Genomic DNA, 24,385 nt, shown 5'->3' with positions numbered 1-24,385 from the left:
ATGCTTCCTACAGCAATGGAAGTAGCTCCTCAGAGGTATCGAAAATTAAGTTTCATATAAACACATTTCTTTCTTGAGAAGCTGAGAGATACAATTGTTTGAATTGGAGTAAAGTTGAAATTCTGCCTAAAAATGGTAGGACCACAGACAGACACAAGATTATGCATACCTCAAATGAAAACATCAACTTACTTCCAGTTGGGATCAAATCTCTATCTGGTATAAACAACTTATATCCATAATGCTTTTCAAGCATATCAGGTAGGATTTCAAGAGCAAAGCGTTCTTCTTCCCCGGTCTCTTGATTCCACTGGTCAGGATCCACTTTGGTGTATGATAAGTAGGCATCATAATCCTTGTTGTCTGTCAAAGAAATATTACAGAGTAAAGACTCACTCACTACTCTCCAATGAAAACAACAGGGCATGGAAACAGTCACCTCTTTTCATAAACATTTCCAACATTTCCATTTCTGGGACACTAAAAAAAGCAGCTTTCATTAGTTCTCATTAAGAATTCTTATATTTTGGAACTCATTTGGAGGCATAATGGGTTAGATTTTTTTCTTTTTAATAAGTCTACAAATATTTCAATTTTAATTTTGTAGGTTTTTAAATGATGTTTATTGAGGTAAAGTTAGTTTATATTGTTAAATCTTTGGGGGGGGGTGTTATAGGTTTAAACCTCTACAAAAGTATTTTTTTCACACTAGAGTCACTACCAGTACCCAACCATTTGCTGTTGTTGTAATGAAGACAGTAGTAGAAAAATAAATTGAAAGAACAATGAAATGTTAACAGCCAACATTTTTTTTCCTGCACAAGTCATAGAGAATCTTGACAGCTATGTAAGCCACTATTTAGATAGTATGTTCTTACTCTAATCATACACATAATCCTGCCTTTCATCATTTTACCCTGTTGGGAGAAAACTGTACCTGGCTGACTGAAGAGGACTGATTTTAGACTGTCAGTGCTGTGCTGATTTTCTGTTAAGAAGAAAATAAAACCAGTTAAGTTTTTACTGGAAGCCTGTTCTTGGATTTGGGGACTGATTGCACTTACACCTTTGGCAAAGGGCTTTCCTGCCCTATCCTCAAATAAGTCTAAAAGCCCTGAGCTGCATTCACCTGGTCCAGAATGTTCAAGTAATTAAACAAGAAGGTCATCAGACTGATGTGACTCTAAACCTTGGCAACCTATATAAGCCAACAGAAACTAAAGCTAAAGTCCATCATAAAGGCACTCGTGTCTGAGAAAATGAAACTTAAGAACAATAAACAATAGCCAACTAGGCTTTCCAAAATCAAGCAAAGACTTAAGCTACAGCCAATCAAATAATATCCTTGCTCTGCTTCTGTGTCTTCTCTGTAAGAGTCTTTGTAAGGAGCAGTCCTAGCCACTAGTTTGGATTTGCCCAATTTGAATTGGTGTTTGCTCAAATAAACTCTTACAAATTAAAAAAGGATATTATTACACTGAATTATTACAGAAAAACATAAAACACTGATTTCCACTGATCTTACATGTAAAATATTGCCGAGCGTGTTTTCATCATGTTAATCGGTTTGAATAACAGAACAAAAAAAACGCAATATTAATGAATGGAACTTGTTCTAAAATTTGATTTCTTTTTTTTTAAAGATTTATTTATTTATTTTACACAGGAACAGGCGTACAGGCCAGATGCGCAGGAGGGTGAGAGGATTCACCAGAGACAGACTGGGTAACAGAACAGGCAGACTGATGAAATACACTGCTGAGGGGAGCAGCGGGCGAGACAGGAGCAGTCTGCCGAGCCATGTGGGACCCTCGCCGGCAGGCTGGGATCAAACCGTCGCTGATGAGGCTGCGGACAGCTTCACAGCGCTGCGCTCAACTGCCTGCGCCACCAGAGGAGTCCCTAAAATTTGATTTCTGTCCTCATTCTTCCTCCTTTTTATATGAGAATTCTTCACTTGATGACTATTATTGTGCATTGTCTTTATCTTAATTTTTTAAATATAAATATCCCAGTTTGTTACTTGTTTCTAAGAACAAAAAAATCATTTATCTTCTAGATAGTCTCTCATTTATCAATTTCCATTTCAGGATGTGATATCAGATTTCACAATTCACATCAATTCAAAATACTGTCAAGATGCTGAGTCTGCCAATATCAATATCTTTGGCTCTCTTTTTTGCTTTCCCTGACAAATATCAGTGTATTACTTGATTACTAGATCAAGTTGAATTGAAAGAATCACAAATTTCAGAACAAAATGAGCTTCACATTTGACATAGAAAGTTAAAAACCTTTGGGGTATCAAACATGAAAGACAGAGGAACATTCTTCACTGTTGCTCTGGCTGACTCCGGAATATTCCTTTTGACTTTAAGGACACTAAAGCTCACTTCCTGATACCCATGTGTGTATATATGTCCACTTTAATAGTCTGATAATATTGAGCCATCTATAAGTCATTCTATGATTATAACTTGTTAGGGAAAACTCAAAAAATGAGAGTTAATGCAGGTATATAAGAAGCTAACAGCTTTATTACAGGATCCCTTGGAAGAAAATATTTAGCCATGGGAGAATTTTTTTAAAGCAGATTTCAGGAAAACTATTTTAGAAAAGAGTGTCATATTTTTGGTACCTGATATTTTCTTTATTCCTCAACCAGGATATAGTTGTATACCAAAAATAATAATTATATTTGCTGTAGCTAGCATGTCTATGTACATCTGGCAGTCGACAGTCTATAGTGGAAACATTTTGGTGATGTAAACACTTTAGTTGAGTAGAAAATAGCACATTACAAAAGTAGCATGTCACACCAGTTAATATTTCATTAAAATATTCATTTATCAGATATTCACATGCCATATCCTTATGAGATAAAAAAAAAAAAAACTTCCTTTGCAATATTGGTCAGTAGCTTCCAGCCCAGTAGGAGTTGTGGAGAAGTCAGCAGTTCATTTTAGTGGATAAACATATTACTAAGAGTACTACGGGAGCCACAATACACAGGGAAAACTCTTTACTCCAGACTGGATTATAGAATGATTTCATGCATTTACTCGTTTCTTTCCTCACTTTCTTCACTGAAAAGACCACTGGAAGAGGTGGTCTCTTCCAGATTGCCACAAAATACTATAAAGTGTTGAAGTTTTCCCAAATCTGGGATGTGCAATGACTAGACCCTCATTTGTGGCCCTTTGTCTTCTTTAGGGTTAAAAATATTTGAAAACCAAATCAATACAAGCATCAATAAAAACAGAACGCTGGTGACTCAGAAGAGATGCAGAAAATTGGTTGGTAAGTTCCAGATGGATATCACTTTTGCTTTACATGCACTGTCTGTTTCTGTTTCCCCTTCCTCTTTCACAGACATCTCTCTTCCACCCCATAAACTCTGTCATTTCTCAAGATGTTTTTCTGTGGCCTGCTTCATTTTTCTCTCCGACCACTTTCCCTTTACTATCAAAGATCACTTCTGTGTAGATGTTGCCCTAATATGTGTGTCCAATACTATTTTCTTTCTCAAGAACTCTCATGGTCTCCCACTTCTATCTGTAATTTGGAGTCCTAATTTGTATGTTTAGCATGTACCTAACATTCAAGGTGCTCACAAAGACAGTTTTCTCATCTCAAACACTGTTCTTCATCTTTCACTTTATTTTTAATAACATTCTCTCTTTTTCAGGCTCAAAACTTTAGATGTGTCCCACTTTTCTCTTGTCATTACCAATAATCTCAAAACTCTCCACTGGCAAAAATCCTTTGGATCCATTTCCATCATAGGTTAGGCCCTACTTATTTTCCTGCTGCTATAATTATGTTTTAGTGAGTCTTCCCTCTTTAATTCCGTTTCCTACTGGCCCACATTGCGGAGTCAAAAAAATATTTTTCCAAAGTTCCTACCAATTATGTTTATGGAGCTCAAGAAATATTTATGGCTATCCATTGTAAACACACACACACACACACCCCCCAAAAACCAACAGCTAAAACTGCAATTTGTTCCTTTTTAACTGGAGTCTGATCTCTTTGAGTTGGACGTGAGCCCTTTTCACATGCATATTATTATTGTGCTCACATCTTATCTTCTTTCTTTGACTATAGAATCTTTTATTCAGATACGTAATAAGGCTAAGTGCTGGGCGATTTCCCAGGAGAGACAGCTTTGGTGATACAGAGTCTATGCTGCTAGGACTCCTCTAGAAGTTACTAGAAACTATAGGGTCAGAGTTTAGCAAAGCTCCTTTGGAACAATATTGAACTATAGTTTCACACTGTGACTCCAGACCTTAGAGACTTGTAAATGCCTCTGGAAAAATGGTTTTCAGACTTGAGCATGAATAATATTCAGAGGGCCTGTAAAAATATAGACTGTGGGATCCTTACATTCAGTAGGTCTAGAGTCCATTTGGAAAATCTTTATTTACAGCAAGCTCTTATGAGATGCTGCTGCTGGCTCAGGATCACACTTTCAGGAACTTTGCTTTAGGACAGGGTGTAGGCATCCAGTGGTCTCAAAAGCATCAAGGGACTGCAACCAGTTGTCAGGTAGTTGATCAGATCACCACAAAATCTAAAAACTCCAGCCTCAGTGGTATGGTAAGTGGTCAAGATACATAGAAGGTACATATTACAAATGAAATCAATGAAAATCTATATGTCTATGAAAAATGGGTAGATTTTTGTCTAAGCTAGTAGATACAGTATCTACATGAAGCTTAAATGAAACTCAGAAATGGGTGCTATAGTCTCAGTATTCTCTCTCCTTATGTTATCTGAACAAACTTATGGCATTTAACTAATATCTCTCAGATAAAAGGGAGTTGCTCACATGCAGATTATCTGGGTAGTAAATGTGGCTAAAAAGCCCCCTATCAGCATCTGCAGCAGCATTCTCAAATTAATGGGGTACTTGATTGATATCTAATTTCTTTCCCCAGAGTCTGTCAGTGCAGTAACGGTCTAGGCATTTATTTACCATGAGAAGAAAACTCCTAATCTGAAATTTACTAGACTGTAAACACCATGCCAGATAGTATACAAAATTCATCAGTGTTTTCTGATTCAAAATCAATTCTGAGGCTTCTTCCTTTTTTTCTAATAACCAATTCAATATAATTTTTGGAGCATTATAAGTGACACCACAGACAAAGGATCGTTAAGAGGCTACTATGAACAATCATATGTCAACAAATTGGATAACCTAGAAGAAGAAACAGATAAATTTCTAGAAACATATAACCTCCTCCTAAGACAGAATTATGAAGAACTAGAAAACCTGAACAGACCAATGATACCTAAAAAGATTGAAACAATAATTTTAAAAAGCCATCAACAAAGAAAAGACAAGAACTAGAAGGCTATACTGAAATTTAGTGCCAATCCTTTTTAAACTATTTAAAAAAACTGAAGAGGAGGGGCCTCACTGGTGGCTCAGCGGTTGAGCGCTGGGCTGTGAAGCTGCCCGCAGCCTCTACAGCGCTGGTTCGATCCCCGGCCGCTGAGGAGGGTCCCACATGGCATGCAGAACTCTCCTGCCAAGCCCGCTGCTCCCCTCAGCAGTGTACTTCGTCAGTCTGCCTGTTCTGTTCGCCACTCTGGCTCTGGTGAATTCTCTCACCCTCCCGCACTTCTGACTGTACCCAGTTCTTGTATAAAAAAAAAAAAATAAAAATAAAAAAAAAACTGAAGAGAAGGGAAAACTCCTCAGCTGTATGTATGTATGTATGTATGTATGTATGTATGTATGTATTATTTTTTATTTATTTATGCATACAAGACCTGGCATGTAGGCCAGAGGGGCAAGGGGTGAGAGAATTCACCAGAGACAGAGTGGGGAGCAGAACAGGCAGATCTACTGAAATACACTGCTGAGGGGAGCAGCGGGCATGGCAGGAGAGGTCTGCTGCACCATCTGTGTAGCTCCCTGGTCAGAGATTGAGCTCAAGCTGCAGTGGCTGGCAATAGCTTGATAGCCCTGAACCTTAACCCCTGCACCACAAGAGAGGCCCTCAACTCACTTTATGAAGACAGTATTACCTTGATACCAGAGTCAAAATATAAAACTACTATAAAAAAAGAAAACTACAAGGAAATAAACCTAATGAATATAGATACAAGAATTCTTAATAAAATAATAATTCAAACAAATTAAACAGCACATTAAAAGAATAATACATCATGATCAAGTGGAATTTATCTCTGGAATGCAAATCAATAAATGTTACAGGCCATATTAATAGAATGAAGGATAAAAATCATATAGATCTGTCAACAGACTCAGAAAATGGTTTGATAAAATTTATAATTTCATTACAAAAACTCTCAACAAATTGGGTATAGAAGGAACATATTACAGCAATAAAGGCAGTATATGGCAAATCTATAGCTAACATCATACCCATGGGGCAGAGCTGAAAATGTTTGTCTAAATTTGGGAACAAGACAAGACTGCCCACTCTTACCACTCCTACCGAACATAGTATTGGAAGTTCTAGCTAGAGCAATTAGGCAAGAAAAAGAAAGAAAAGGCACCAATAGGAAAGGAAGAAATAAAATTTTATTGCAGATAAGATGATTTTAAATATAGAAAAGCTTACAAAGACTCCACCAAAAGAACTGTTAGAACTAGTACCAATTGACAAATTCAGTGTTTATGTAGGATACATAAACACTGTGCATTTCTTTTGCATAGTGAAAGAAGCTGTCATTAAAATGAAAAGGCAGTGTATTGAATGGGAGAAGATATATGAGATAAGGGGTTAATATCCAAGGTATATAAAAAAATCAACAACAAAACCACACAACTTGATTAAGAAATGGGCACATCTCAAATGGGCAGCATTTCACCAAAGAAGACATGCAGATGGCCAACAGACAATGAAAAGGTACCCATTATCATTAGGGACATGCAAATCACAACCACAATGAGATTTTATCTCACACAGGTTTAAGTGGCTATTATCAAAAAGTCAAGAAATGGTTAAGTATTGGTGAGAATGTGGAGAAAAAGAAATCCTCATGCACCTTTGGTGGGAATGTAAATCGGTGCATGGGAAACAGCATGGAAATTACTCAAAAAATTAAAAATATAACTACCATATGAGCCAGTAATGCCATTTCTTGGTGTGGTGTGATATAAATGGTTGCTCAGTTTAGAAACTATACCCCTGACTTCTATACAGTGTTGTAAACTAACTTTCTTCAATAAAAAGAGAGAAAAAGAAACAAGCATATGAATTTAAAATATTAAGAATCTTGATGAAGGAAGAAAAATATGGCACTGTATCAGGAATGAAAGAATGGTTTTGAGAAATGATAAATAAATGTATTTTTCTCTTTGACATATGAGAGGGTATCAGTTAATGCTCTTTAGGACTGAGAAGCTAAAAGATCCATTGAATTCTTTTTTGAACAATGCAGTTTTTAAGAAAATGAATATTGACGACTCCCTTTTCAAGATGAGGGCAGTGGCTATAATGGATCTGGGGTAGGAGAGAGATTTACTGACCATATAAATGGCTTGAGATTGACATTCGGGTTTTAGGGAGTTTTTAATCTTTAAACCCCTATTGAATAGTTGTCAGATGTTATTGGCAGCTGGCCATTTATTTATTTTTTATTATTCACAAATATTTATAAGTTGCATACATGAAAGTGACTAGTGACAGAGGTCATCACATCATTCAGGAAATGGGTTACCAAAATGTGACATGAGGAGGGCTCAATGATACAATGTGAATTTCCCCTTAAAAGGTGATTATCTGTTTGTTTATGGTTTATCAGCATACAAATATATGCTTTTAACTTTCAACCTTGTTTTTTCTTTAAATATTTGTTTTATTTTTTATTTGAAAAGCCAGTTCTAAAATCTAGATATTGAGGTTGGAAGGCGTGTCTCCTCCTAGCGGAGAGTTGGAGAGACTCGGGGTCAGGGGAGTTGCCTCTTATCACAGCATGGCTCCACCTTTGATAGGACTACAAAGAAGAGCAGTCCTGTGTCGGGGAAGTAAGCATGGACATCTTCTAACAAAAGGAGAGGAAGATCCTGCTCCCTTACCACTGTGAACATTTTTAATGGAAACAGTAAGATTTCAATTGAAATGAAAAGGAAGATGGCGGCAAGGAGACGCTGCGAGTAAGATCTCCCATTAAAAAAAGTTAATAGGGAGGAAAAGCGGCAGGTCCCAGTGAGAACTGGGACACGGAAGATAAACGGACGACTCCAGCAAACTGCCCGAAGAAGAAAGTTGCCATAAAAGAGGACAAGAAGGGAGGGAAGCGCAGAACCCTGCTCCCCTCCCCCGCCCACAGAGGCGGCACTCTCCGACCGGCAGAGACGAGGGAAACAACAAACCAAAACGCCCAACAAGAAAAACGGATGCAGCAAGCGGGACTGTGAGTGGAAAGGAACTATTTCAGCCACCACACCCCGTGAACGGGAGCTGAGGCGAACCCTGCAGGATCCACCGCGGAGGTGAGCTCCACGGGCCATTAAAGAGAGCCCCGCCCACCAGGAGGAGACCAGCACCAGCACACAGCCCCGGCCGCCCGGTAAGCTTGCGCGAAAGCGGCGCTCGGATTGCAGCTGCCCAGGCCCCTGCGCCTGCAACCTAGGCTTGCGGGGAGACGGCGGAGGCCCTCCCTGAGTGAGCAGGAACAAGGTGCCCAGGCAGGGGAGTGGGATTCAAAAGGCGCCATTCCCGCGCCACTGATCTGGGCTACAGCCCGCATCCTGGAACTGAGGGCTTTGGAACTGAGACCCGGGCGGAGGCCCTCCCTGAGTGAGCAGGAACAAGGCGCCCAGGCAGGGGAGCGGGATTCAAAAGGCGCCATTCCCGCGCCACTGATCTGGGCTACAGCCCGCGTCCTGGAACTGAGGGCTTTGGAACTGAGACCCGGGGCACGAAATTAGGGGCGTGGGTTCCCCACGACGGTGGGGCACAAGGCAGACACAGCACCCCAAAGCCGTTGAGGTGTACCCTACCATCCCCGCTCTGCTCCCTGTCCCACGGGGTGGAAAATCAGCTCCCCAAGGGCTCTAGGAGAGATCTCTGGTGCCACCTAGCGACTTGACCCCAGCACAGGCTACTGAAGGAGCTAGTGGCCAGCTGGGGAGTTAGCCCACACCGGGCCCCTTCTGAACAAGTAGTCTGAGCCCACAGGGAGAGCGAGCACCCACAGCCGGGGCAGACCAGGCGCGCAGAAGAGTGTGCCTGAGACCAGAAGTGCAGGGAGTGTGTCCCACATCACCATTTTAGAACAGGGACATTTCTTCAGTAAAGACTACCTGCAGAAGGCTTCCTCAGGAGCCAGAGGTGAGCGGGGGAAGTTCGCCCACGCCAGACACCCTCTGGCCTGCAGTCCAAGCCCAGAGGGGAGCAGGAACCCACCGCCGGGGCAGACCAGGCGCACAGGGGAGTGTGTCCCCACATCGGCATTTTAGAACAGGGACCTTTCTCCAGTAAAGGCTGCTTGAAACTGACAGATGACTCCTGGAAGAACCAGAGGGGAACAGAGAAGTCCACCCAAGATGCCGGCAAGTCCCAACAACACAGTGTCCCAACGCATACGGCAAATTAGAAAACAGACAGTAGGGAGGAGAAGAACCACACGCAACCTAGCAACTCTCCAGAGAAAAAGCACACCACAAAAAGAAAGCCAGCCCCCAGATTGCAACGACAATAACTTGGAAGAATTTCTGAGCCTTCCAGAAAGAGAATTTAAAATTGCCGTGATTAAAAAACTGACAGAAGTCATAAAGGAAAACAATGATAAGGGAAAAATAATCAACGATCAGAAGAATGCAATTGAGTCCCTAGAGAGGGAAAACAATGGTCAGAAGAAAGAAATTGAGTCCCTAAAGAGGGAAGTAAAAGAAATGCAGGAGATCAAAGAATTAATGGAAGAACTAAAGAATTCTGGGAAAAGCAATGAAAGCAGAATAGATGAAATGGAAGAACGAATAAGTAATCTTGAAGACACAGAAATAAAAAGAACCAAAACAGAAAAGGAAAGAGAAGTACGAAGGAAAAAGAACGAAGAAAGACTTCGGGAACTATCTGACTCCATGAGGAAAGGAAATATAAGAGTTATAGGAATACCAGAAGGAGAGGAGAGAGATGTAGGAACAGAGAAAATATTCAAAGAGATAATTGAAGAGAACTTCCCAAATGTGAAGAAGGAGCTGAAAATTGATATACAAGAAGCAAGAAGAACACCAAACTTCCACGACGAAAGGAAAAATACAGCAAGACACATAATAGTAAAGCTCCCAAGAATCCAGGACAAGGAAAAAATAATGAAGCTGGCAAGAGGGAAGAAACAGATAACATTCAAAGGAAAACCAATCAGGCTGACATCAGACTTCTCCGAAGAAACACTACGGGCAAGGAGAGAGTGGAGGGACATAGTCAACAGACTCCAAGAAAACAGATGCCAACCAAGAATACTCTATCCCGCAAAGCTCTCCTTCCTCTTTGAAGAAAGAATATGGACCTTCCCAGACAAACAGAAACTCCGGAATTTCATTGCAACTAAACCCCCACTCCAAAAAATACTACAAGGAGTCCTAAAGCCAGAACCTCAGAGCGACGAATAACAATGAAAGAAGGCCAAAAAAAAAAAAGTTATTAAAAGAATAAATAAATAAAATCAAAGGAAAGACAAACACAATGGCAAATACAGATGTTAACATATCAATATTAACTCTAAATGTAAATGGACTAAACTCTTCAATAAAAAGACACAGAGTTGCAGCCTGGATTAAGAAACAAAACCCAACCTTTTGCTGTCTCCAGGAAACACATTTAGCTACAAAAGATAAAAATAGGCTCAAAGTTAAAGGATGGAAAACAATCCTACAAGCAAATGGACCAAAAAAGAAAGCAGGAACAGCTATACTTATATCAGATAAAACAGATTTCAAACTCAAAAAGATAAAAAGAGACCCCAATGGTCACTACATTATGATCAAGGGGACAATACTTCAAGAAGAAATAACACTCATTAACATATACTCACCAAACGAAGGAGCACCAAAATATATCAGACAACTGTTGTCCTCTCTGAAAACAGACATCAGAGAAAACACATACATAGTGGGAGACTTCAACACACCACTATCAACAATGGATAGATCAACAAGACAAAAAATAAGTAAAGAAACCAAAGCTTTAAATAAAGACCTAGAGCAATTGGGCTTAACAGACATCTATAGAACACTAAACCCCAAAAAAATGGAGTACACATTTTTCTCAAGCGCACACGGATCATTCTCCAGGATCGATCACATACTGGGGCACAAGACAAACATCAACAGATACACCAAGATTGAAATCATATCAACCATCTTTTCTGACCATGAAGGCATCAAACTAGAAATAAACCATAAAAAGAAGGCAAGGAACTTTCCTACCTCATGGAGATTAAAAACCACACTACTGGAAGACCATTGGACTAATGAGGAGATCAAAGAAGAAATTAAAAAATTTTTTGAATTGAACGACAAGGAGGACACCAATATCCTAAATGTATGGGATGCAGCAAAAGCAGTAATAAGAGGAAAATATATAGCAATAGAAGCTCACATCAAGAAACAAGAAAGAACGCAAAGAAACAACCTAATCTCGAAGCTCAAAGATCTAGAAAAAGAACAACAAAAAAACCCCAAAACCAGTAGAAGAAAAGAAATAATAAAAACCAAAGCAGAAATAAATGAAATTGAAACTAAAAAAACAATCCAAAAGATCAATGAAACCAAGAGCTGGTTCTTTGAAAAAATCAATAAAATAGACAAACCCCTAGCCAGGCTCACAAAGGAAAAAAGGGAGAAAGCACAAATAAACAGGCTCATCAATGAAAGAGGAGAAATCACAACGGACACAGCAGAAATCAAAAGAATAATCAGTAACTACTATGAACAGTTATATGGAAACAAGTTTAACAATCTAGAGGAGATGGACAAATTCCTACAACTCTACAATCACCCAAAGCTAGATAAAGAAGAAATAGAACACCTAAACAGACCAATTACAATGAGCGAAATTGAAATGGTAATCAAAAACCTCCCCAAAAACAAAAGCCCAGGACCTGATGGATTTACAAATGAATTCTACCAAACATTCAGAGACGAATTAGTGCCTATCCTTCACAAACTCTTCCAAAAAATTGAGAAGGAAGGGACAATACCAAACACGTTCTATGAAGCCAACATTACACTAATACCAAAACCGAACAAGGACAACACAAAAAAGGAAAACTACAGGCCAATCTCCCTAATGAACACTGATGCAAAAATCCTCAATAAAATTTTAGCTATCAGAATCCAACAATGTATCCATAAGATAATTCACCACGACCAAGTTGGATTCATTCCAGGGGCACAAGGATGGTTTAACATCCGAAAATCAATCAACGTTATCCAACACATCAACAAAAAGAAATATAAAAACCATATGATAATATCAATAGATGCTGAGAAAGCTTTCGACAAAGTGCAACACCCATTCATGATAAAAGCCCTTGAAATTCTTGGGATACAAGGAACATACCTCAACATCATAAAGGCCATCTATGACAAGCCAACAGCCAGTATCATTCTCAATGGTGAAAAGCTGAAAGCAATTCCATTAAGATCTGGAACAAGACAAGGATGTCCACTCTCACCATTGCTTTTCAATATAATACTGGAAGTCCTAGCCAGGGCAATAAGACAAGAGAAAGACATCCAAGGAATCCAAATAGGAAAAGAAGAAGTCAAACTATCACTATTTGCAGACGATATGATATTATACATAGAGAACCCCAAAAACTCCACAGAAAAGCTAATTCAACTCATCAATCAGTTCAGTAAAGTGGCAGGATACAAAATCAACACGCAAAAGTCAGTAGCCTTCCTATACACAAACAATAAATCTGAAGAAGAAGAAATCAAAAAGACCATCCCTTTTGTTATTGAAACAAAAAAAATCAAATATTTGGGAATAAATCTAACAAAAGAGGTAAAGGACCTATACAAAGAAAACTATAAAACACTGTTAAAAGAAATAGAAGAAGACACAAAGAAATGGAGAGACATCCCCTGCTCATGGATTGGAAGAATAAACATTATTAAAATGGCCATCCTTCCAAAAGCAATATACAGATTCAGTGCTATTCCAATCAAAATTTCAATGTCATTCTTCAAAGAAATAGAACAATTATTGATGAAATTCATATGGAATCACAAAAAACCCCGAATAGCCAAAGCTCTCCTGAAAAAAAAGAAGGGAATGGAGGCATCAGACTCCCAGACTTCAAACTATACTACAAAGCCATAATCATCAAAACCGCATGGTATTGGAACAAGAACAGACATACAGACCAATGGAATCGAATAGAAAATCCAGAAATAAACCCACAGGTTTATGGTCAACTAATCTTTGACAAAGGAGCAAAGACTATGCATTGGAGCAAAGAAAGTTTGTTCAATAAATGGTGCTGGGAAAACTGGGTCGCTACATGCAAAAGAATGAAGCTTGACCACCACCTCACACCATACACAAAAATCAACTCAAAATGGATTAAAGAACTAGACATAAGACCCGAAACCATAAAATATATAGAAGGAAACATAGGCGAAACACTACGTGATTTGCACATCAAAGACATCTTTACAGACACATCACCCAAAGCAGTGATAGTGAAGGCAAAGATAAACAGCTGGGACTATATCAAATTAAAGAGCTTTTGCACAGCAAAAGAGACAATAACAAAAACAAACAGAAACCCCACCAACTGGGAGAACATTTTTGCACCCAACACTAATGATAAAGGACTGATCACAAAAATCTGCAAAGAGCTGATGAGTCTCAACAACAACAAAGAAAATAATCCAGTCAAAAAATGGGCAGAAGAGCTTAAAAGAAACTTCTCTGAAGAGGAAATGCAAATGGCCAAAAGGCATATGAAAAAATGTTCAACATCACTTGTCATCAGGGAAATGCAAATCAAAACTACCATGAGATACCATCTTACACCAGTGAGAATGGCACATATTAAAAAAACTAGCAACAACAAATGTTGGCGAGGGTGTGGAGAAAAAGGAACTCTTCTGCACTGTTGGTGGGAGTGCAAACTGGTCCAACCACTGTGGAAAGCTGTGTGGAGATTTCTGGACCTACTAAACATAGAGCTTCCATATGACCCAGCAATTCCACTCCTAGGTATTTACCCAAAGGACACAGAAACATCAATTCCAAAGAACACCTGCACCCCTATGTTTATAGCAGCACTGTTTACAATAGCTAAGCTTTGGAAACAACCCAAATGCCCAAAAATAGATGACTGGATCAAGAAGATGTGGTCCATATATACCATGGAATATTACTCAGCATTCAAAAAAGATAAACACATGCAATTTGCTGCAACATGGATGGCGCTGGAAGGGATCATGCTCAGTGAAATAAGCCAAAAAGAAAAAGAAAAATACCGGATGGTCTCACTCATAGCAGGAATCTAGAAAACTTAAATAACGGACCAGGAAAATGAATAACTATAAGAAAGTGAAAATCAAAATCAACAAAAAACTATGAACCAGAGACACTTTTAGGGGGGCGGGGGCGGGAGGGGAGGGATTGGGGTCAGAATGGGGGGCTGCTATTGTATGGGGAATATAACAATAAAATTTATTAAAAAAAAAATTTTTTCTCAAAAAAAAAAAAAAAAGAAAAAAAAAATCTAGATATTGAAAATTTTTGGAAATAATAATTCCTTTCCTCATGACTTTGTCCTTTTATAGAAATAAATGAGATAATGCATCTTGAATTCACTTTGCTTTACAAGCAGTAAGCATTCACTAGTAAGTGTGCACTACTCAATAGTGAAAAGGGCTATCACAATGATGTGCCTCAAGTATTATTTTAGTAAAGACAGAGGAGAAAATAAGTAGACCTAGGGATTATCTGGGAAATTGTAAGTTAAGGGGGGAATATGAATTTGTATGGGAGAAAGACAGAAAGAGAAGGGCCAAGGAAAGAGAGATAGGAAGGAAGGAAAGAAGAGAGGGAGAGAGGAACTAACTTTTTTTGTTTTTAGATTTATTTTTATTTATGCACACAAAAACCAAGAATGGGGGTGCAGGCCAGAGAGAGAGTGGGGAGCAGAACAGGCAGATCTACTAAAACACACTGCTGAGGAGAGCAGCGGGCAAGACAGTAGAAGTCTGCTGTGCCATGTGCGTCAGCTCCCTGGCTGGGGATGGAATTCATGCTGCAGTGGCTGCCCATAGCTTGGTAGTGCTGAGACATAACCACTTGTGGCACCAGGGAGGCCCTGGGAGGGGCTATCTTTATCCATGCTTTTAAACAAAAGTGGAAGGGAAATTTCAGGCAGAGGCAGGAGAAGCACAGGAGTCTGCTGTTGTTATGATAACTATATTTTCTTTGTAATTATTACAGCACAGATGGTGGGACACTATGCTAGTATTGGTTCTGCTCTAGGGACAGTAGGTTGCCTTTATCAGGCTGGTCAGCTTGCATTTAATTAGAATAAGGCAACACTCCAGAGGCAGCTATGACTAATACTTACAACTATCTTTATTTCTGATCAAAAGTAGGATGCTTCGATAATTAGCACAATAGATGTTAGAAATCAGGTTTCATTGCTAAAATTAGTGGCTTTTTACTAAGTATAATAGATCTTGGATATGGGCTCCTAGACACACATCCCCACTCCTACAAGATTCTAAAGGGGCCAGTGGCCTGCTCCCTTAGGGAAACTGTTCTAAGTTCGATCCCAAATGGTACTGTGTCCTAATGAAGAATATTTCTAGATGGCATAGGATGGTTAGCCTAATCTTGCCACTGGAATACTGTCACATTTGCCTCAAGGGAAATTTTATTGTAAGCTGTGTGAGCACGTGCGCGCACACACACACGTTGGAACTTCAAATTTGTAGGATGGGTTATATGCTTGTTTGTTAGTAAATTTACATGTGACATTATTTTTTCCAAATTTTCTTTTATTTTATTATGGAATTAAGGCAGTGGGGGAGTGGATAATCTTCTCCACCTCTAGCAATTATAGTTAATTTATTTACCCAAAGTAATATGAGAATTAAGCATGAGTACACTGTTGTAGCTCAGTTTTCCCTAGTATCATTGGCCCAGATATCACGATCTCATTCTACCTGGAACTCTATGCGGTGAGATTCCTTGGGGGCGGCACCACTGCAAACATTAGTTGGGTCATCCTGCAAAAGCAATTGCTTTCTGATTTAAAACTTGTTCCAACTCAAATGCCCCCAAATAGATGACTGGATCAAAAAGATGTGGTACATATACACAATGGAATATTGCTTGGCAATCAAAAAAAGATAAACTTGCAATTTGCAGCAACATGGATGGAGCTGGAAGGGATCATGCTCAGTGAAACAAGACAGAAAGGAAAAGAAAAATACCGGATGGTCTCACTTACAGCAGGAATTTGGAAAACCTAAATAAGGGGCCAGGAAAAAAACTAATAAAGTAAAAATCAAAATCAACAAGCAACTATAAACCAGAGACACACTACGGGGTGGGGGAGAAGGGGGTAGGATCAAAACAAGGGGGTGGGAAATGTATGGGGGCTATAACCAAGATGACAATGCATACATTGTGCAAAAATGAGAAATGATGCAAAAAATATATAAAATAAAAAAAAATGAAAAAAAAAAAGTGTTCCAGTAGTCAATACAGAGGCATGCTTTCCCCCAATCCCACAAAGAACCACACAAAATTTATACTTAGAAAGTGAAGTCTGGCCAAGTTTGGGAGATAAAATGGAAGGATAGAGAATGAAAGCCAAGAAGGTAGAATAGGAGTCTTCGAGAAGGCAGTTGCAATTAACAGTGAAGAACAAGTATTTTCAAGAGGTACAAGTAACCTGATCATGATCACTAATTGGGAATGGCAGATGAGGAGAAAGTGAAGCAAATGAGGTAGAGGATGATGTAAAATATTAAGACGCTAAGGGGAGGATGACAAGGAATGAGTGTGGGGAGTAGGTGATTTAAAAGCTGGGTTTGGGGCCTCCCCGGTGGCACAGTGGTTGAGCGCTGGGTTGCAAAGATGCCCACAGCCTCTGCAGAGCTGGTTCGATCCCTGGCCACCAGCAAGGGTCCCACATGGCGCGACAGACCTCCCCTGCCACCTGCTGCTCCCCTCAGCAGTGTGTTTCGTCAGTCTGCCTGTTCTGTTCCCCGCTCTGGCTCTGGTGAATTCTCTCACCCTCCCACGCTTCTGACTGTACCCAGTGCTTGTATAAATAAATAAATAAATCTTAAAAAAAAAATAAAAGCTGGGTTTGGAACCTAATATGGTGGAAACAAGCAATAGACTACAAGAAAAAAATGACATGAGTACAAGCAAGGTGGGGGGGCATTTAGATTTGGAGTTAATTTGTGCATAAGTGATGAGGATCTGATACAGGCAGATCGTGTCTACTGTAATGATTTGAAAGGAACTGATTGACTGTGGCCGTAATGTCAACATTCCGCCTCCCAGTCTGATACAACAGCGGGAATTCTTGGTATCTGGAGTCATTTAAACCGGGGCTTAAATTCTTTCTTTATACCTGCATGATTTTTTGAGTATTAATAAAGTATTCAATGCAGCATGTTATTTAATAAGTATTCGATGAATAACCAATGAGTCTTTTATTATCTTATCACGGTAATGAGACATTACTATAAATATCAGCTAAACTTTCTCTCCCTGTTCTTAACACTCTTTGCCTTGCCTTACTCCCCAGATTATTTTATGAATTACCATTTCAGGGAAAGCAAGGGGTGGCCAAGAATAAAGAAGATATTGTTCACTTTTGACTTTCAAATGACATTTAAAAAAAAGTAAAGTCAAGTGGTTTCTTTTTTTTTTAAGATTTATTAATTTATTTATACAAGCACTGGGTACAGTCAGAGGCGTGGGAGGGTGAGAGAATTCACCAGAGCCAGAGCGGGGAGCAGAACAGGCAGACTGACGAAACACACTGCTGAGGGGAGCAGCGGGCGGCAGGAGAGGTCTGCGCGCCATGTGGGACCGTCGCCAGCCACCGGGGATTGAACTGGTGCTGCAGAGGCTGCGGGCAGCTTTGCAAACCAGCGCTCAACCGCTGCGCCACCGGGGAGGCCCCAAGAGGCTTCTTCTTAATAGCTATCTTTTGGGAAGAGGAAAAGACTTGTGCGAAGGTAGGAAGAATGGGGATTTGATGGGGTTTGAGAAATTTTCCACCCTGGAAGAGTAGACAATAATTCTAACACAGTAGCATACATAGAAGGACCTAAGGGGATGTGACTAAGGTTTAGAGGAATTTAAATTATCCAGTATCTTCAGCTATTTAGAACATGACAGACAAAATATTTTGGGTAAAATAGATAGTTTGGTAAATATAAATAGATACTTTGGGTAAAATCATTCATATCATTCAAAATACAAAATAGGGCCTCCTTTGTGGTCTAGGGGTTAAGTCTCAGCACTATCACTGTGGCCTGCATTTAATCTCCAACCAGGGAGCTACCCGCATGGCACAGCAGACCTCTCCTGTCTCAACCGCTGCTCCCCTCAGCAGTGTATTTCAGTAGATCTGCCTGTTCTGCTTCCCACCCTCTCACCCCCTGCCCCTCTGGCCTACACCCCAGTTCTTCTACACAAAAATTAAAAAAAAAGTCATCGAGCTAATAAATGGTACAGCCAAAATTTCAATACATAAAAAAAAAAACCAAAATACAAATCAAACACATTCAAAACAGGCTTCAAAGATAAAGTGATATTTGCTTTGGTAATCTGCTTTTCAAACATCTTCTATGGTACTAATTGTGTAAATAACAGAACTTAAATGATACTGAGCCTACTAAAAATTTCAGTAGTAAAAAAATAATCAGGATCCAGTGTTCAAGAAAACAAACTCTTTGGAAATAGACCTATTTTCTATCCTATCTTGGTTATTTAGAGTAATACTTGTGTTATCTTCTTGAGTGAATTTAATCTCTGGCACCTTGTCAGTAAAGTGGAGATAATAATATTGACCTCAGAATTGTTTGAGATTTAGCAAGAATGATTGTAAGAATGCCTAGAACTTTGGTAGGTATTCATTCAACAATAGTTCTGATATTGACAATTTTCTCATATCTCTTTAAAGCAGTAGCAAAAAAATTAGTGTTATGTGAACAGGCAAGAGAGTAAGAAACAAGGAATAGGTAAATCGGCACTTTGTTAAAAAAAAAAAACAAAACAGTTTCGCTGCAGCACAGACTTCACATTAATGGGAAAGGGGAAGGTTAAGCAAGAAGTATTAGGGACACTAAATAAACTGTACCTCCTCAAAAGCTATAGGTCTACCAGTGCATTTATTCCAGAGGATTCCGGAAATGTAACATGGGCAATTGCTTAATTTTCTTTTGTAACATTTAGTGCATTCATTCATTGACCATCAATGAAAAAAGGTTTATGAATAGGATCAAGAAACCTTTGCCATGTGCACTGCTCATTGTCAGTTGGTATATTCTTCCTATATTGCAAAATCACTTAATGAACGAATCACTTTCAAATTACTAAGAAGGAAAACACTCAAGTCCTCCAATGGCAGTTTGGGGAGTCCAATTTTAAGGACCCCAAATTCCTCTTAGATCGTGTAACTATTTATGACTGACCAGAGGCAAGTGATATTTATGATTTCTATGAAAACAATGTTTACTTGTTTGATTTGCATAAAAATATTAAACGTATTATTATGAAAACAATGTACTTGTGTACTTTCTCATCTATTGGTCCACACTTGGAATAAAAATTAGACTGTCTAAATATAGTTAAATAAACAGGATTGAAAACACTGCGGGATGAATTCTAAACTGTTTGGTACAGTTTATTATAACTGATCAGTCTAAACAAGGAACAAATTGAGATTCACTTCAAACTACTGGGCTAGGGAACACAATTAAAAGAGACACTCCTTATGTATAGAAAAGTAAAGCTGGGCTTTTAGTACTGATTACAAGGTGAGAGAAAATGAACACTCTGATAGCACTGCAATCAGTGTTTGTAATTCCAAAGTGCTGTTTGGAATAGGATTCTCAAAAGGGTAGGTGTTGCTTCACAATTTTCAGAGGAAAATACCTATTGGCACCAAAGCATCACACATATTGTTCCATAAAAAAAAGAGATGAATTTACAAACTGAACATTGGAAGACTGTAAGAGATGGTGCCAATGGTTATGCAGGTAACTTTTCTTACCTCTCCCTCAGTAAAACAAAGGCAGGAAACAAATATGAATAGTCAGAAAGAGCATTAAAAGAGGGAATTAAGTCTTACCTCCATCCAGCTCCTCAGCTCCAAAATGATTCCTGTAGAAGAGCATGATTTCTATCTTGTAGCACTTGTAGATGGTCACCAAACAAACAAGCAGCAAAAGGATAGCACCAAGCCCGCCAGCAAGTTCAACGGTGTACATCAGCTCTAGAAAAAAATCACAAGAGGGAATGATGCCAGATTTACCTTCAAAATCATAAATTCAACTCGATTTCACAGTTTTGTGGATGGGATCAGATGTGGGTAATGGATTAACACAACTCCTTTGCTTTCTGCTTGAGAATTTGACCTTTTGATAACTTTCTAGCCCTGTTTCCTTGGTAACCAGATACGGTGGTATGTGGTAACTAGGTTGCTAAGCAACATTGCATATGGTAAAAAAATGAACTTGTGTTGGTAGATTGCATTTGGACTTGACAGAATATAAATACCTGATTGGAAACTATAATTTGGGGCTTGCTTGAGTACAGTAACTCATAATCCTTTGGGAGTCCTGCAAAGTATGCTTATGTGGCTGATATAAGAGTGATTGGTTCCCGGGGCTATGAAGCTTTTAAGCCAGGTCAGCTTCTGCACTCACCCACTCACCCAATGTGAATCTTGATCTTTCTCACTTGAGCTGTCACCTGGAGGTTGGGGGTGAAATAGCACAGTTCCTGAAGGGTGGTGCATAGAGTATTAGGTGGGTTACTCAATGAATGCTCTTAATTGCTCCTGTCAGCAACAATGTCTCCTGTCCTAGATCTTTCCTTTTTCTTTTTCAAATTTTTTATGATATTAATCTATCAAAATATAGTGGTACCATTATGGCCTACCACAGTAGGGAGGTTGAAAGCTTATTTGGGCTCAGGAGGTAGGACCCTTATTCGATACTGCACCAGAATGTGTTGGTAGCATTTTTTTTCCATTGAGCTACTTTAAATTTTTTCTTTTCTTTTGTTTCCCATTTCGATGTAGAAAAGGAATTTTCTTGCCACTCATTATATACAAGTTCTTTTCCTATCAAATGCCTATATTATATCAAAAGTTATCAGCCAATTTGGGGGGCAAAATATTCACTTGTTTTTCTCCCTTAGAGCTCATGAAGATTGCAATAAAATCAGGACTACTGGTATTTAAACATTAAACCAGAATGCACAGATTTTAAAACTCACTTTAAGTGCCTGTTACATGCCTCATAAACAAAAGGTTGATCATCATAATCCTTGATTATAATCCAAATATTGTTATCGATGGGTAGCCATTCACTGTTCCCCACAGTTGACAATAGCCTTAAAAAGTACTACTTTACTTAATTATCATTAAATATACATATTCCTGAAATCTAAATAATGGAATTTTTGATTCTTTAATTCCGAATTTGTGGGTTATCTAATTTTGTTACATAGTCAATGTAGGCTTAGAAATCAAGGACTTTAAAATAATCTATGGTTTTAGATCAGTGTGGGGAGACAGCACAATGGGCCATGGTGGAGGATTATGGGTGCTTAGAGGGTGGGTTGCTATGGTGACTCAACCTGAAGGGGGAGGAGATCTTATACTTCCAAAACATGAACAAGGAAAAAAACCAATAGTACTTCAATTAAAGCAACAACAAACAAACCAACAAACAAAAATCTATGGTTTTGCAGTGACAGATACTTTGGGTTACAAAGTTACTCTTGAGATTTTGCAAATGGGGTGAAGTCACCATGGGTACAACACAGTATCGGTGTGGCCATCTGAAAAGTGTGGCCATCATTTTCTCACAAGAACATTGTGTGTGTATGTGTGTGATTGCATGTCATGTCGCTTTTCCTGTGACAATTACAGAAAAAAAGCTCAGCCATATTTTTCATCTAATTTTTCATTTCTAATTCAACAGTTTAATAAAAAACACATATAAACACTATTTAATCAAGTGTTCTTTCAGCTCTTATTAGAATTAAATGGGAAGTAGATCTTATTAAAAATGATGTGCCTTTATGAATTTAAGAAAGAAAAATATAGTGAGTTATTAAATCTTTTAGAGTCTAAGTAAATTAATAAGAAGTATGAAATACTGAAAAGTACCTCCAGGAAATTTTTATATTTTGTATTCATAAATATCAGACTGCTTTATATGCTGAATCTTGTGAGGGATCATACATTGGTAGTACCACAGGAATGAAACACAAAACACTCTTTAGTATAATATTTTCCTACTACTATGTGAACAGAAAGGATAAGTGGATGGATAATTTTGTGGGGGGCACTGGGTCTTGCTCACTCAGAATATGACTTAAACTCCATCACACACAAAAGCCTGTATAAAACCCTAACTTATACCCATAGGTTAATTCATATACCAGAAAAATCTTATTTAAATTACACTAGATATGATGGGAAATATAAGCATTTGGATTAAGGCTTCTTTTAAGATTCATTCTGTTTTATAATTTAATGCATGGAACACTTGAAACTTGTCACTCTAAAATTTTTTACATAAGAAATGGAAAATGTTGGAGAATGCTTAACTTCCACTACCAAACACTCCTACTGGAAATGCTTGTTCGTATTACTGTATTGGAAAATTCTGAGTTTACTCTACAACTAGCAATTACACACATAGGTATTCACCCAAAATAAATATTCTTTTGTAAAAGAATGTTCAGAGTAGTCATATTCATAGTAGACACAACTGGAAAAAAAAACCCCAAATGTTCATTAACAGGCAGCAACAAATGAGCTGTTGTGTGTCCATATGATAGAATATACTCAGCAGTAAAAAATGAATTACTGATACACCCAGAATGCATGAATGTCACAAAATTATATTAGGTCAAGGATATCAGACACAAAGTAATACCTTTTGTATAATTCTATTTCAAGGGATTCTAAGAGTGGGTCAAAATAAATCTTAGTGATTGAAATCACACAATGGAATATTTGGGAAAGTGACGGGAAGCTGTTTGAGCAAAGGGCAAGAGAGAACCTTCTGAGGTAAAAGCAAGTCTATCGTTTTTTCAGGTGTGCAGACACAAGTATATACACTTGTCAAAACTCATAGAGCTGAACACATAAGAGCTATGCATTTACTATTTGTTAATCATACTCAATTCTTTAAAATTTGATTAAAAATAGAGTCACATGAGTTCTAACCCAAGACCTATGTAGGGAAAAGCTGTAAAGAAAAGTAGGAGTCAGAGTAGCCGCTTTGCTGTAGATAAAAGCCCAGATAGGAAATGAGGATGCCCCCAAGCACCCCTGAGCCAGGGCATCTGTGCATGCCCTACATGCCCCTGCCTAGGGCCAAGAGATTTTGAAACAATCAAAAACTGTGCCTGAAACACAAACCCATTAATCCAGTAAGCAGAACTGTCATTTCCTTCAGATTTTATTTATAATTCTGATCTCTGTATACTTTTAAGTTTTAAAAAGTGAGTATGTATAAATAAGAGAAAAAAATGACAGTTCTTATTTTTAGAGAAATAACCACCCAAATGTGAATTATTCTATTACTACTTGTCATGAGTCATTCCAAAAACGATGTACACTACTCGAATACACCATTTACCAGGCCAATTAATAGTATTGTCTGAAATAGAATGCAGAAAGAGAGCAGAGCTGATGCATCTTAGCAATTACAGAAATGCTCTTGTGTCTCATGAACACTTCCTTTAAGGTTCAAACATACCTAGAGAACGAGCAATCAGCAAGAATAAGTCTTAGGAGTCATATGATAGCCACTTAGTAATAATAGGGATACCAAAATCTAGTCCAAAGAAACAACGTTTACAAGGAGCGAATACAGCCGAGATGGTGAGAATATTTTCGATTTCCCTCAGATACTTATGTACTATCACACGCAGAAGCAAAGGCGTTCTTATAACGTGCTTGGAAGTCAGGAAAGACTGTGTCTTTCCGCACAGCACACACACACCTGTACCTGCTTTTCAGTTACTACATTACTTTTATGCAAGACTTTATATATATATATATATATATATATAATTTTTTTTTTGCACAGGTTAACATCTTTCTCTATTGATTTAAGTCATCCACTTTGGCTTACATAGCATGTGCAAACTTTCCCAAAGAC

General features: G+C 38.5%; 1 protein-coding gene across 1 annotated transcript in view; it reads right to left on the bottom strand.

Annotated features, from left to right (window-relative positions):
- Window positions 1–24,385, bottom strand: part of IL1RAPL1 (interleukin 1 receptor accessory protein like 1) — a gene marked incomplete at its 5' end in the record, with an annotated part of 983,085 nt that overhangs the window by 1,142 nt on the left and 957,558 nt on the right. The window contains 2 exons of the mRNA XM_084259235.1: window positions 193–363; window positions 20,329–20,472. Coding sequence (XP_084115361.1) covers window positions 193–363; window positions 20,329–20,472 — 315 coding nt within the window. The remainder of the gene's footprint in view (window positions 1–192; window positions 364–20,328; window positions 20,473–24,385) is intronic.

Source organism: Talpa europaea, assembly GCF_964194135.1.
Source record: "Talpa europaea genome assembly, chromosome: X".
NCBI classification, from domain to species: Eukaryota; Metazoa; Chordata; class Mammalia; order Eulipotyphla; family Talpidae; genus Talpa; species Talpa europaea.
This window is presented reverse-complemented; position numbering and strand designations above follow the sequence as displayed.